Source organism: Xiphophorus maculatus, chromosome 10 (assembly GCF_002775205.1).
Source record: "Xiphophorus maculatus strain JP 163 A chromosome 10, X_maculatus-5.0-male, whole genome shotgun sequence".
Classification (NCBI taxonomy): domain Eukaryota; kingdom Metazoa; phylum Chordata; class Actinopteri; order Cyprinodontiformes; family Poeciliidae; genus Xiphophorus; species Xiphophorus maculatus.
The window spans coordinates 6,308,696-6,324,163 of NC_036452.1; the positions used below are offsets into that span (position 1 = coordinate 6,308,696).

General features: G+C 36.2%; 1 protein-coding gene across 7 annotated transcripts in view; it reads left to right on the forward strand.

Moving 5' to 3' along the window:
• Positions 1 to 15,468, forward strand: part of afap1l2 (actin filament associated protein 1 like 2) — a 54,823-nt gene that overhangs the window by 9,906 nt on the left and 29,449 nt on the right. For 5 of the 7 annotated variants that reach the window (XM_023340691.1, XM_023340694.1, XM_023340697.1 and 2 more), the window contains exons 2-3: positions 7,789 to 7,917; positions 13,514 to 13,579. In XM_023340691.1, coding sequence (XP_023196459.1) covers positions 7,789 to 7,917; positions 13,514 to 13,579 — 195 coding nt within the window. The remainder of the gene's footprint in view (positions 1 to 7,788; positions 7,918 to 13,513; positions 13,580 to 15,468) is intronic. The other 2 variants (XM_023340692.1, XM_023340695.1) reach the window with 1 other exon arrangement.

A 15,468-nucleotide genomic window follows, 5' to 3' on the forward strand; every position in this document is an offset into this window, starting at 1 on the left:
TTATTCAAAAATATGATGTCTTATAAAAATTACAGGGAATATTGTTGCTAAAATAGAGGTGCTTCTCAATAAATTATAACATCATTGTTTTGCTAATTTATAATTCAGTGTAACCCTCCTGTTATGTTCGTTTCTGAGGTACAGCAATAATATCCGTGGGTCAATTTGACCTGGGGAGTGTTTAATCATGCAATAGTGTCAGAAACCAAAAAAAATCCTCCAAAACATTTTTGTATCTGATTATTAACTCCAATACTAACCATTTCAATCAATATCTGTGCAATGATGTTTTTTTTATTTCTCACAAATAAAGGATCAGTGACAACAACTTACTCATTTACTCATTTGGACATAAAAAATGGAATTTACATTTTTTATGTCCATTAAAAAACAACCTAGACACAAAAAAACTATAATTTCCTTGAAATTGATCTTTGGTAAAAAAAAAAAATAATAATAATAATATACATTTTTTTTTTTTTCAATGGGTGATCTTTATAACTGAACTTGAGACACACATACTGTTCTGGGTCAAATTAACCTGCTGATTAAAATCAAGAGAAATGAGTCATGCAGAGAGTATTTATGTTTCCCTCCACTTCTGCTGAGTGTCCACTCAGCGTGGGTGGAGTTTGTCCACAGGAACAGAAAAGGTTCCCATCAAAAGTTGTATGAACACCTGCTTTCTCGCGGTTTCCTAGTGAAGTAAAGAGAGTAGTGAGAAAGTGGGCTTGTGTGTGTCTGTGTGTGCACCCCTGTGTGTGGTGTGTGTGTGGTGAAATATGGTTCATAGCTGCAAGGAAACATAGAATTTTACAATTAAAAAAAATTTTTTTTTGCACTTTAACTTGACTGCCGGGTCAAATTGACCCGAACAGTATCTGTGTAAAAAGTAGAAGCAGGGGGGTTGCAAATGTGTAAAATGAATAAATTTTCAATTTATATGCAGCGTGCACCTATTAAGACAAATAGAAAAAGTTTCATGCAAAAAAAATACTTCCAACTATTTAAAAAAAAAAAAAACTTCTTTAAATAACTTTAAAACGGGTCAAATTGACCCGTTTTAAAGTAACAGGAGGGTTTAAAAGTGATACTCATACAGTTCTGGAAAAAACATAGATCCCACTGCACTGAATCCCATTGAAAACCTGGTTATGCCACCAAATATTGATTTCTGAACTCTTCCTGAGTTAAAACATTAGTATTGTTGTTTTTATGAAAATGTATTTGTTTTCTTTGCATTATTTGAGCTCTGAAAGCACTGCATCGTTTTGGTTATTTTGACCATTTCTCATTTTCTGCTAATACATACAAAGTTTTTTGAAGACATGTTGTCAGCAGTTCATAGAATAAAAAATAATGTTAATTTTACTCAAACATATACATATAAAGAGTAAAATCAGAGAAATTAGTAATTTCAAGGTGGTCTCTTAATGTTTTCCAGAGTTGTATATAAACTCCAGCCACATGTCATGTCTTGTGAATCTCTTTAAAATTTCAAACTGACTTTCCCTCACAATCCTCTCCATGTCATGTTGTCTCTGTGACTCATCTTTTTTTCACACATTTTTTTCCTTCCACTCAACTTTTTATGTATATTATTGTGTACAGCATGCTGTTAAAAGCCAGGTTCAAGCAGTGGCTACTCAGTCACACAAAGATGAACAAAGTTGTCATCATGATAGTCTTCTGTAACATGGCATAAAATGTCTGTTTTTAATATTGGCTTTACTTAATGTTATAAATTATCTGATAAAAATACATTTTCATTTTATTTTATTCATTAACGATAATGCTTAATCACAACAAATGGCAGAAGTAAGAATAAATTCAACTTGTAATCCAAGTTAAATAGATGTTAATATTATTCTAATGTACATAAATAAACTACTCCTGTATTTGTTGCATGCATATATTCTGTTCAGCATGATGCATCGAAGGTTCTTGCAATAATGTACTGACTCCAGTTAATAATTAATTTAATAATTTAAGTAAATGAAATATATGAAGTTTGAAATTAGAAGTTATTTTCTCATCTAATTAGCTTAATGGATATAATTGTCTCCCACATTGTTTCAGTTTCTTCCTTGTTATGGATAATCAGTTAACTTAAATTGAAAAACCAAAGGAAAAAAAAGACTGTACAAGATCATTCAAGAATTACATTTCTTCATATTTCAGAACGTTTTATGTGATGGTAAAGTGTTTCACTTTGTTCTGGACATACCCATGATGAAAAATATGGTCTTCTCATAAGTGAGGCTTCTTTTTTGCAATGCTAAAATTTTACAAAAAGAAAAGTTGGTCTGATATTAGACTGGAAACAAAGCATTGACCTGTAATGTCCGTAGCAGCTCTTATCTTTTACTCTATCTTTTGCTCTGCATGTCCTCTTCTTTAATACAGTTCATTCAGTACTGATAACAGCCTTTTACTGTCATCTATCTGATTCCAGATTTATTTCATCTTCAGGATTCTATGGCAATGAGATCAAAACACAGCTTGAATTAATCAGCCATGTCAGCAGCCCAGTTTTACCCTGCAGCTGAACCCGTCACGATTCGGTGGAAAGGTTTCTCCCTGCCAATAGAAATCAAACACCAATCAACACAGTGTTTGATCTTTTATTCAGTCGCTGCCATCAGATGATAATCCGCTACTTATTCTGGAACAACAGCTTGCTGGAGGAAAGCGATCCGATGTGGCGCTGGTTGACCCCCGCAGGAAACGTTACATGCTGATAAATTTTTTTAAAGAGGTTTAAAAACCCAATTATTTCTACTGCACTGTGGCCTTTCACTTTATAAACTACAGACAATATTATGCATAAAACATTTCCTGTGAAAATGTATAGGCAAAATTATTTAACGGGTCATTCACTGTTTATTTAAATAAATGCAAAAACATTGGGAGCATGTCAAGGCACAGTGGCTTATTGTTTTGTTATTGTAATAGCTGTTGAACTGATTAGTTGATTGATCTATACTCCATTTTAATTGGTTGCAGTGATGTACTTTCAACTGTTTGTCAAAAATGAAAGATGAAAGAAAAAAATGCAGAATATTTAATGCAGTTTTTGTCTTTTCAACACCTGAATCATGCACAAACACAAATTACTACAAACGTCTACAAATTCAACCATTTCTACTTTACTATTACTCTGAAATTGACGATTTTTCTTATTTATATTGTATAGATTTAAAAAAGTTGTTTAGCTGCAAAGATGTGCTGTAAAACTGCTCTGCTTTTGCGGTTTTCCTCATGCCTGCTGAAGCAGAAGCTTCTTCAGTCCGTGTTAGTCCAAACTTCACTACCATCCAATCATTTTGATGTGAAGTTTGGTCACTGTTGGTTGCAATTCTCCTTCTTGTTTCCACTTCCCATTTAGACGAACTGAGGTGTTGCTGTCAACACTTCAGTCGACAGCAGTTAGAAGGTGTGGTGACTTGATGCATTCGACACTGTTGGTTTCACATCTTATTTTAATGGGAATTCTGTTTATTTTAGCAACATTGTAAATATATTTAGCTGGTCCTAACTGTTAACCTTGTGAAAAAAAGCACAAAGTTTAGATTGGGAGATTTTATTAATTTTGTATTAATTAATTATCTTAGAACTAAAACCAGAATCAAAGTGACATAAACAGCTTGCCATACAGCAGCAGGACCGAGTTGCGTGCAAAATAAAACCTAGCTATAACAGTAGTTGGTCATAAGAGTTAAACATAGAGCTTCTATAAGAATCGAAACTGGAAAAGGAAATTGTTTTGCAGTTGCATGAAGTCAGCCTGCTTCCGTTTTAAAGTAATTTCTGGTGCCAACATTAAGAAAAGGCAGTTTTTTTGCACTCGATAAAATTATTTCTTCTAGTTATCCACAAACTGTGTTGAATGTTTCCTTTTTGCAAAGCCTGCTGTGACTGTGAGTCATGGGATTTGTAAACAGAAACTGTCCTATCATTTTTTTGGGGGGGGGAGTACCTTGGAAAATGAGTTCACTGATAAAGAAAATGCATGGAAAGTGCAAACAGAACCTTTTATGAAAGTGTTTTTAAGTTGACTTCAGCATTCAGCTGCAAAGAAAGGAACACAAGCTTATTTGCAACTGTTTCCAACATCTGCACCACATCCCAAAATATGACTGTGATTCACAGAGTCGAGGAAGTGTCCCAAACAGACCTCAACCAGCTGCTCCAGGCTGGAAATCTTACATCTCAGCTGCTTCTCTTGCATCATCGAGTTGAAGCCGTTGTTATGGAATTACATTATTTTATTTGACTCTATTCCCATTCATTTTTTGGTACCAACACAGGGAAGTACACGGTAATGAAAAGTGTAGGCCTGAGAAGAGAGAAGATTGAGAGATGATGTACGGATAAGAGGAAAAACTGCAAAATGATCCCAGTTTCTGTTACAAAATTACAAAAATGAGTAAAGCCAAACGATGAAAAATTATTTGAGATCAATTCTACTGTCTCTATTATCTGTTTCTTTGCTGAAATGTTGTTCTATCCACTTAGGTTGTGTCTTCTTATGGCACTTCCTGCATCTGTGAGACGGTCTAACAGGACTCTATTAAGGAAATATTTACCCCAGATACGTTTGTTTATTTAAGCTTTGAAAAGAATGTCTGTGATTCCATTTGGTATGGAAGCTGCCTTTCCAAAATCAGAGGCCTTGCCTCCTTTATTTGATTTAAAACCTGAAGCCTCTCAAAACTGGAAATTCAGCTAACGTCCTTACAAGACCTCCTTGTTCAGCTGATGGTCAAATTAAAGGAATGATGGGAAAACCTCGAGTCCAATTCCTGAGCTATTTTTGAACTAAAGGCCATCTTTGAGAAGAACATTTTCACATAGGTAATTGGTTTTACTTCTATTTTTGTGTCCAGCTTTACTTAAACAAAGTGAATAGATACTCATTAGCCATAGGTTTTAATTGTTTAAAACAATTAACGTGCAAACAACGAGCGTCGTTGCTGAGAAGCGATTAGCTGTAAGGAAATCTAACTGCTAGGGTGACATTAATATGATGTAATCATTAGTGTTGGCCTGAGGATAAAGAGGATTGTCTTTTTCGTTTAAGGTTGCAGCGTGATTGAAGTAATGAGTCCGACTTAATTGAAAACAGACTCAGCCAATATAGCACAAAACATTTAATATACAATCAGGGGTTAAATGTGCTCAATAAAATAAGAATAATTCCTTCTGGAATTACAAAAAGATTCTGATTTGATGTTTTGCTAAACTTACCTAAAAGTGAAGCCATTGAATACTGCATACTTTAAAATAAATCCTGACAAAATTGAATTGATTTTGTGAATCTGCAAGCTCGTCACCATTACAGTAGGCATATGTGTGACAAAAGTAAACAAAAGCATGGTCATGCGGAATAAAGTAAATCAGGAAGTCCAACCGCAGCAACACGGAAGAGAAATTCTGCTTTGACATCCTGTACAGTCGCTAAAACACAAATAAATGTATGATTTCACTCGTCGTTAACAGGAATTTGGTATTTAATTCCCACTTGCTGGGGTTTTACCAAGGATTTGGTGCAGCAGCTAAAACTCCCTGCAGTAGTCCGTCTCTCTGAAGGTCTCTCTGGTTCCCTTTGGCCTCCCTGCAGGGGTGAATTGTTTGTGCTGAGAGGCTGCGGTCACTCGCTGCATGTGCGTCAGGCATCTGGCCAAACCGAGGCTCAGAGAAGACAGGCGGGCTGCAGACCTCCCTGTCCTGTCAGCTGACTCCGTTTCCCAGGGTCCTCGGATGCAAAAGGCCATCTGAGTCAATCTCTGCAAACACACAAGGAGGAGAGACTGGAAAAATGTTTAGATTTATGTCCGGTGGCCAAACACTAACTGTAAAAACAGTTAAAATCGCACATAGAGACTTTTGCAATCATGTTGACAACACACTAATCTGTTGTGTGCATAAATAATTTTTTTTCCAGAAACATTGCTTCTGGTAGCTTCAAGAATTGTCTTGTCATCTCCAAGAGGCAAAATTTTTGCTGAGATCTGACGCCTTATTCTTCAAAATATTCCTTCTTGTACTTATTTAGGAAGGAGAGTTCATGAACATACTCCCAACCCCCTCTGGGCTTAGTGATTAGTCTGAGCCGGAAGAAGCCACTAAAATGAGATATTTGACTGTTTTAACAGAGTTCAACAAGGCAGGAACAGCTTTCAGTCCTTGTAAAAGTTTCTTGCTTTTTGTCGGGTGAAAAGTCAAGTTCTTGAGAAGTTGAGTTGCATTTTCAATTTCTGGTTGAGTAAAGTTATTTAGTAGAATCTCTACTAGTGAAATATCACGCTTTTGTGTTGCATCTTCAGACTATAATAAATTGCATCAAAATTTTGAAGCCACATTTGCTTCAAAATATACACGACATACTCATGAAACTGTACTGCTAACAAAAAGTTCACACTTTTAGCTGACTTATTAAGCTGTCTTTAGTTCACACATGGCTTCAGTTTTAGAGAATGTAATTTAACGTAGATAAAGCTCATCTGTTCTCTCTCTTCCAGACATTTGCTCATTTTCATCCTTTATTAAAAGCTGAAATTTGTGCAAAATGTTCAGGAGAATGGGCAGAGTCAGCGCGGCTTACATAGTATGTGGAAGCCTTAAGAGTACAGTGGATACTTTGTATTTGTAGGGGTTATAAATACTTGAGAAGCCCTCTAAAAAGCCTACAATTGCTTATTTTATTAGTTAAAATTCCAAATATAACTTAATATACATTAATACACAGAGTGGAAATGATCTTGGAACTACGGCAGAAACTAATATCAATGGTCATCCAGTTCTGCTCTCTTAGGAGTAAAGCCAATCAATCAAGAGAAATAAGTGGTGCTCCTGGATTTCACCTAGAGAATGTGAGTGGTCATCTGAAGAGGATTGTGGACAAGATTTGTCTTGTCAATATCCATGTGTGGGATGTTAATATACTAGAGATTAGTTTAGGCAACCCGGTTTCACCCAAACAGATTTCTATTTGTTTTTCTCAGCTAAAGTGTAAAGGATATATTTCACTAAAGTTGCTTGAAATCCTTATTTTTGGTGTGTTTTGCGTCATTCCAAAAATCCAGCATCTTAGCAGGGGTTAACTTAACATTTTGAATTTTAAATCACCACATTCCTTCTTACAAATACCTAAAAGTCCTTTAGTAAAACTTCTCCTCTGTTACCCGCCTTATGTCTCTTGTCTTGCTGAGGAAGTTCTCTCGCTCTGAGGCCCACTGAAGCGAGGGGGCTTATTCATGAAGCCAAGAGACAGTGAAGGGAAATACAAAGAACTCCCTGCACACAGCTAGTGAGGGCAGCGAGCTCAGCGCTGACCCCTAAAGGACGTGTGTGGGCTTCACCCAGACAGGCTTAGGCTCCTCCCCCTCTCTGAACTTGACCTTTTACTGGAGTCCCCTAAACAAGCACGAAACAGACTTTCACTGTCGATGGAAACGGACAGAGAGAAACGAGATCAATGGCTGCCAGAAGAAAACCTCAGAAGAGTTTCTCCATGTAAAACTCTGGCACGAAACATAACATTTAACAAGCAACAAAAATTATCTCAGTTTTAAGTGAAATATTCTTTAAATGATTACCAGGAAATGTATGTGTTTCCTCATTGCGTTCCTTTTTCTTGTGCAATGTGGAAACAGTGATGGACGTGTCCTTAAATCACTGATGCAAGACCAAACATTCCCATGCCAATCAATGTGCAGTAAGGTTTAAAGAAGTTTTTGTTTTTGCTGTAAATCTGAATTCCTGCTGTCTGTCTGGGCTTTTCAGTGCTGGACCAGCTCCTGATGGAGCTTCACCACTTCCTGCTCATCCTGGACAGGGAGACTCTGAGCGGGAATGCCACAGTCCAGAAGGGATTGCTGTCGGATCTTCTGCAGTCCTACAGAACCTCAGGTGGTAAGATGACAAAATATTAGAGAGTGTGCTTTTCAAACATCTTTATGCATTAATAATGGCAAAACTACAGAGTTTTATATAGTCCTAATAAGTGAAACATCAGCTAATGACTTTAATTCAGACTTTAAAAGGTAAAAAAAAGAACAATCTACTTCAAGATCTATTTACTCGCATCTAAAAATCCCCACTCTATTGCTTATAGATGCAGGAAACCTCTAAACACTGTCAGACTTTATCAGTTTCGATATGGAAACCTCTGGATGCCTTTCTTGCTTCTTATCCAGGAACTGATCTTAATGGATATTTTTGTGACAAATCTACATATATTTTGGGCCAAATAAAGACAGAAATGAAAGGTTTAAAAAAAAAAAAAAAAAAAGCCTGGTCTGTTCTACCACAAGAGTTAAAAAAAAAAGCTATATTGGAAGCAAAAATATTTAGAGGAAGGGAAACTTGGCCTATTTTTGTTAACAGATAACAAAAACTTATCTATTTGAGTCAACCAAGTGCAAAATAGCAGTTTAGTGTTGCATAGTTGCTTCAAAGTTTCAGCATTTTTTTTAAATAAAGGTGATGACAACAACAAATATGTAATTTTTTCTGAAGATTAAGTCACAAAAGTCATCAGTATGAGCAGCTTGAGAAAGCAAGGTGAACAGAAAATTACGATACGAGTGGTCCGAGAATATTGCCCTGAGGAATCCCACATGTTCTTTGTCTGGTCTCAATTATATTTGAAAAAATTAGATTAAATAGTCACAGTGTGGCAAGTAATATTTTAACTAATTTAGATTGGTGTTGATTTTTAGTTATAAATCCAGTGTACTTGGTCTTGGTCGCTAACGCTAGCAGCTAACAAAGCAAACATAAAAACTCACAAACTGTTTGCTTGTTAAGATTTTCTGAGCTTACGATGCATCTCAATATAGTAGAATATTATTGAAAAGTTAATTTATTACAGTAACTCAGTTATTACACCTTTATCTTTATCAAACCTTTATCTGTGTATTTCTGCAGCTGATGAAAACATGACATTTAATTTCTGAGGACACTACAGAATTAAATCGGAGCATAATGTAATGATTTTTCTGGTTAATACAATCACAAATAATGGTGTCATCATTGTTCTTTTTAGCTAATAAATGATGATGTTCAGATTCTTTTCAAATGCCCAGTTCTTTATGGAGTCAAAAAATAGATGTACATGGGAGTAATCCCCACTTTGTGGTAGGAGAATGCAGCAGTAGTATTTGCCTTTTTTCTGCTTTTGCTATCAAAATAACTGTTTCTTTCTCTTTTATTACAACTATCGCTATTGCAACTCTTCCTAAATAAATGCAAAGCATGTTGATGTATATTTCTTACTGACTGGGTTTGAAACTCAGCATGAAAATGGTGGAGCTACTGGTGGGAAAATGTGATTTTATGTTGCACTTATTTACTGTGCTTCAAAAAAGGAATTGGATGTAAAATAAATCAGATTTCTTGTTGGCTTTTTTGTTTTAAGGAGCCATATCTTTCAGTTTCTCTCCCCGCTGGGTTGAAAAAGCCAGTCGAACTTAGCTCTGGATCTTTCTCAGAGACTTGCCCTCTAACAATCACACAAGCAGTCATGATTTTCCATGTTCAGGTCTTGGACTCCTCTCTCCGTACTTCCTCTTCTGGCTCCAGGCTGTATCATTTTTCCAAAGCTGCATTTATCCTCTGGGGGATGCTCACTTCCTTTGCAAAGGAGCTTATAAATAGCCTTTCAACTCTGTTCCCTTTAAAAACCTGTTTTCACTGTACAGGCAAAACATCGTTTTATTCTGCTGCTGTTTGGTTTCACCTCACGGTATCAGTTTCAAAGGAGACGCTTGGTGAGAGTTTCACCCCAAGGTTGGAGTTTTGTTTGATTTCCTCTCGGGGTAAAATCTTACTCAGCTCAAATATGTAGTTCAACCAAACAGCTTCCCTCAACAACTGGGCTGCAGCTTCGTGATCAGTTCCCAGAACACGTTATAATAGCCAGCTTTGCTTCGCTGTGCTGCAACCTCAAGGTTTGTTGTTGAAGACAGAACATTTACTCTGGCCGTTTATGTGGTAAAGTTACGAGCGTTTTATAGTTCGTCTACCATGTACATATTTCTTTGTTACAAAGTTTCATCATCTAAACCACTATTAGAGCACACATACAGGTCAAGTTAACCCTTTGATATTCCAGCAATGATTAAAAAACAGATTTTTGTTACCCTGTATTAATTTTAAAAAAATGATATTATTTAAAATGCCACACAGTTTATAACATTTTGCATTAAACTAAAGCTTAAATAGAGGCTGAATGAGAGCAAGATTAGTGGAGACCTTTAATGTGTCTGGTTTATCTGGTTTTGAGCTTTTCAGTTTTACTTGAAGAACGTCACGGCAACCACATGTCAAACTCGAGGCCCGCAGGCCAATTCAGCCCATAACAGCTATTTTTGTGGCCCACTAGACTCTCAACAGCTTAAAAAATAGAACTTCAAAATAACAGTTGTGTGCTTAAAAATTATTTTATCAGTCAAATCAAATCAGCTTATTGTTGCATGTGTCAAACTACACCAAATGCAGAGAAAGCTATAATATTTTTAACAGTTTTTTAATAGGTAGTTTTATCAATACATTTCCACAGACATTCATGATCTTGATATGGCAAAGTAAAAATGACGTGGACTGCTTTATGCTAATAAAATGATTCTGTTGTGATTATTAAAGTAAACTCCCTCGCTGACAAAAAGTATTTAATCACCAACCAGATTTGGTACACATCCTGTCTAGTGATGAGTATATATATATTAGGACTACGCAAACCCAAAATGAAACCCATCTCAATCTACATCAACATCTGATACTGCAGTCTAAGAGAAATCTTCTATGTCTGATGCCTTTTAACGATTGCATTAAATCATTCAACCAGATTTCAAATTAAATTCAAATTCAATTAAAAAATACTTTATTAATCCCAAAGGAAAATTTACTGCTGTTGCAACTCCTTAATTCTTCAGAGTTATTGTAAATCGTCATGGCTTTCGGCAGGAAAGATTTCTTGTAGCAGTCTGTATTCCAGTAAATCTGAAGAAGCCTCCGACTGAAGTTACTCTGCTTTCCCAAGACAGTCTCATGAAGAGGATGATATTATTTGCTGTTCATTCTGAGAATTTTTCTTCCTATAGAACAGTGGTGCCCAAAGTCGGTCCTTGAGAGCCGGCATCCTGCATGTTCTAGTTCTCTCCCTGGTTTAACGCACCGGGGTCAAATGATGGCCTTAAATGGCCTAAGAAGAACATTGAAATGCTGAAAAGGTTGTTACTACCACCAGGGAGAGAACTAAAACATACAGGATGCCGGCCCTCGAGGACCGACTTTGGGCACCCCTACTATAGAAAGTGAGTTTTTCCTCTCCACTGTCGCCACATGCTTGCTCAAGGATTTTGATTTACTGCAAAAAAAATGTCTTGGATTTATTGGATGGACGACTTTTTATCAGTTCTTTCTAAATGATAGCTGATTGCACTATTTTATAATTTCAACTGAACTGGACTATCAGTTCGATAGAACTCAATTTCTATGTAATGTGTATACCTACCTTGAGATTATATTTATTATGATTAAGAAATATATGACTAAGGGGAATTTAATTATAATTTTTTGACTGTTGGAGGCTCCTAAAACTGCCAGATAACACCATAGCTCCATTTGTTATACTTTCTGATCTACATACAACAACTCCTTACAAATCACATCATTGATAATACATAAATCACATAAGCACATTATTTACAAATCAGGTCTTAATCCTAATTTTGTCAGTGAATGTCTTATTTAACTACATACATTGGGAAAAAAAACATTACGTCATTGTTGATATTAAGTTAATATTCAATCCACCTTCAAGCCTCATCTTTGCTTGAAATAATCCAAACTTGTTTTTATGAGTGTTTTCAACAGATCAAGTTTAATAGTTACTTTCCAAAATTAGTCAACAATCCTCAAAACTTCAAAGATGGGAGTGGCACAAAGCTCTATCTGTGCAAGCGACGAGGTCTCTGACTAATGTTTGATGAATGCTTACCCCGGTAAGAGTGGGTGTCAATAGTGATCCCATCTGCCTGCACAATAGTCTGATTGTTGGAATGGAGCGCCCTCTTAAATCCTGAACTTTGGACAAACATCCTTAACGTTTGTTTAGCACAAAACTGAGATTAGATTTTCCCACATTTACTGGAAAGGAAGCAAGGGAATCTCAATGTACAGTTGCTTAAAAAAAAACAAAGATTGTCCTTAGACTCTTGTAATACAGTTGAAACCAGAGGTTTACAAACACAGACTAAAACTCCTCTTATTTTAGGTCAACTTAGATTACCAACATTAGTTCTATTTGCTAAATGCCACAATAATGACAGAGAAGATCAGATATAGTTATTGTCTCTTAAATTTTAATTTTACATACAGAATGATTACTTTTTCTTTAAATAACGAGGGAACTTCTCGAGGCACGCCTATGGAAGTATTCGCAAGCCATGTCCTCAACACTTGTTTCACAGAATGGGAAAGTCCAAAGAAATCAGCCTGGGAATCTATTGTGGAGCCACACAGGTCTGGCTCATTCTTGGGAACCATTTCTGGATGCTTGAAGATGCCACGTTCATTTGTTAAAACAATTAAATGCAAGTTTAGACTTGATGGAAATGTCCAAACATCATATCACTCAGGAAGGAGACTGGTTCTGTGTCCCAGAGAGGAACGTGTTTTGGTCCAAAATGTGCAAATGAACCCAAACAAGAGCCAAAAACTGTGATGATGCTAGCTTAAAGCGCTACAGATACAGAGAAAACACCATAAAAATTCTGTTTTTAGCTTACATTATTACCATGCAGCTACAAACTGAACGTGTGGAACACTTTTTAGAGATGTTTTAATGTTTTCAGTGACACAGTAACCTAGATGTCTGATACAGTTACTTTAAAACATAGACATTCAGAACCAGACCAGTTTGTCTTGATTGCCTGAAATGTTCTGTTGTCTTTTCACTTGAAATGTTCACATATTTAGAAAAAAACACTTACTTCACTCGTTTTTATGTCTATGAATAGTTTAGTTAAAGAAATTGTGCACCGGGTCCAGACATCCTATGTTTGCCAGACTTGCGTAGCTTACTGAATGTTGGGGACTTTTCCCTGTGAAATCCGGATATCAGGGTTTTAAGGAAAGCACTGAGCAAATATGCTTACATTAATCTGGTTCTTAATCAGTCAAACCAAATGTTTAACTTTGACTTGTCTTTAAAACCGGCATGGAGTACAATAACTAGGAATAAATGGTCCAAAACTGTACAGATATTTTTGTTTTTATTGTTGGGTCTTGCTTTAAGTATTCTGACATGTGGGACAACTTATTTTTTATCTGAACAGTGACCTTATTTTTCCGGTTCTTGTTTTTTTTCCCCCCGTCTGTTTGTCTTGACAATGTTCCTTACATTAAACGGCTCGTGTTTTTGTTTGGTTGGAAACTTGCGTGGTCTGAGATGATCTTTCCACCTGTGAAACTGTTAACCGCTTTTTGTTGTTGTTTTACGCAGGTGGTGATGAGGAATACATCTACATGAACAAAGTGGTTGTTTCTGGAAAAGACAAAAATGACAAAGGTAAGAGATGTGAAGTGTTTTGTTGCTAAAATGTGACAAGTCACTGGGAAAAATTCAATGTTATTTTTATTTTCATTGAGAAAATGAGCAGAACTTTGCAACATGTAAAACGATTGCATTATAAAGCACAGAAAAATGATAGTTATTTATGCAGACTTGTGAGGAAGTGGTGAAGCCATAAAGTACATACCATAAGGGGGTGTACTTTCGTTCTATCATAGAAGAAGTAATCTAACAATCAGTTAATAAATTCAAGAGTAAATACAAGGTAGAGTATTCAAATGAGGATTTTAGTTCTTCAAATAGAACGGTGTGAAAAGGTAAATGTAAACTCATGAAATTAACTGTGATAAAGCAACTTTTTTGGAATGCTGTTATTTATTTGCCACACTTTACTGACCTGTAGATGCAGGAAGTCATTTCAGTAAAACCTTTCTGACAACATGAAGTAGGCTTCATCACATTAAACTGACTCATCATGCCCTGAGCTAAAGAAATTACAGAACCGATAAGAAGCAAACTGAAATCTGTCAAGCTGGAGATGTGCACAAGGCATTTGTAAGGCTTTGGTACTACTCCAAACCACAAAGTGCAATTTTCCAAAACACATGAATCACTGGTGAACCTTCTCAGGAATTTCTGGTCTTCCAAAGTTACTCCCAAGGATATCAGCCACTCATCCAGGGGGTCACAAAAGAACCTACAACATCTAAAGTTCTGCTATTGTCATTTGCCTATCTTAAGCTTAATGTTAATGATTCAACGATAAGAAAGCTACTGAGAGTTCAAGAGCCAGACCCATGGGTGACCACAAAAAATTAATTAATAAATAAAACCTTAATAATGATCTCCAAGACTTTTGGGACAATATTCTGTCTGGACGACTTGCTGAAAACTCTAGCAGAAAATTCTGGAGGAGAATCAGTTTGTGACCAAACCACACCAGTAAAATCACTTCTAAAGTGTTCAAAATATTAAATATAAAATAGTAAAGTGTGACATAAAAAAAGTAAAGAAATAAATTTAAAAAGAATTGCCGCAATTTTTCACAGCACTGTTTAAGAAACAGTATTATAGTGTGTCGTTCAGGGTTCACATCACTCATCTGTTTGTTTTTTGACCTTACTTTATCAAATTCATCTTGTTTAATGGTTTACTTTAAAAGGAATGTTTGTGATGAAGCTTTAAAAGAAAAGTTGTCACCTAAAGGACTCTTACTTGTATTGTTTGTGTGTTGTTGTTTGGTCTAAACAGTGCACACAAACATAGCATTATCACTTCTCAAGCTTGATTTAGAGTCAAATGAATAACAGAAAAGATAAGCTGCTGCAAGCAGAGGCGCCCCCTCACCCGTCCTCCTCCCACGCACCATTTCCTGTCTGTTTCTTCGAAGTCTCTTCACCATCTGAGACGGACCTGTTTTGTTTGGACGGTGACGAAGAATGTGGTTTGAGAAAGAAGCAGATTTAACACTTATATTCAGCGGCAGCACTAGAAAAGCCACAAGTTTTCTTTTACAGAACTGATGGCAGGCTGAGATGCGAGAATAGAGCGTTCATAATCAGCAGACACGTGTTTTGATCTAAAAATCTTCAAATGCCTATGATAAAGGAAGGGGCTAAGCACCTTCTTCTAGGGGCAGTAAGTAATGCAACTTAACTTGGCGTCTTTGAACCTCAACTATTGATGTCAGAGGAGAATGGCAGACTGGTTTAAGATAATAAGATGGCAACTGTATCTCAAACACCCATTCATTACAACCAAGGAATGCAAAATACCATCTCTAAACTGAACATATGACATGTTGAACCTTGAAGTAGAGAGGCTACAGCAGAGGAACATTATTCTGAGTACCATTCATGTAGTCTAATAACTGGAAACTGAGGCTA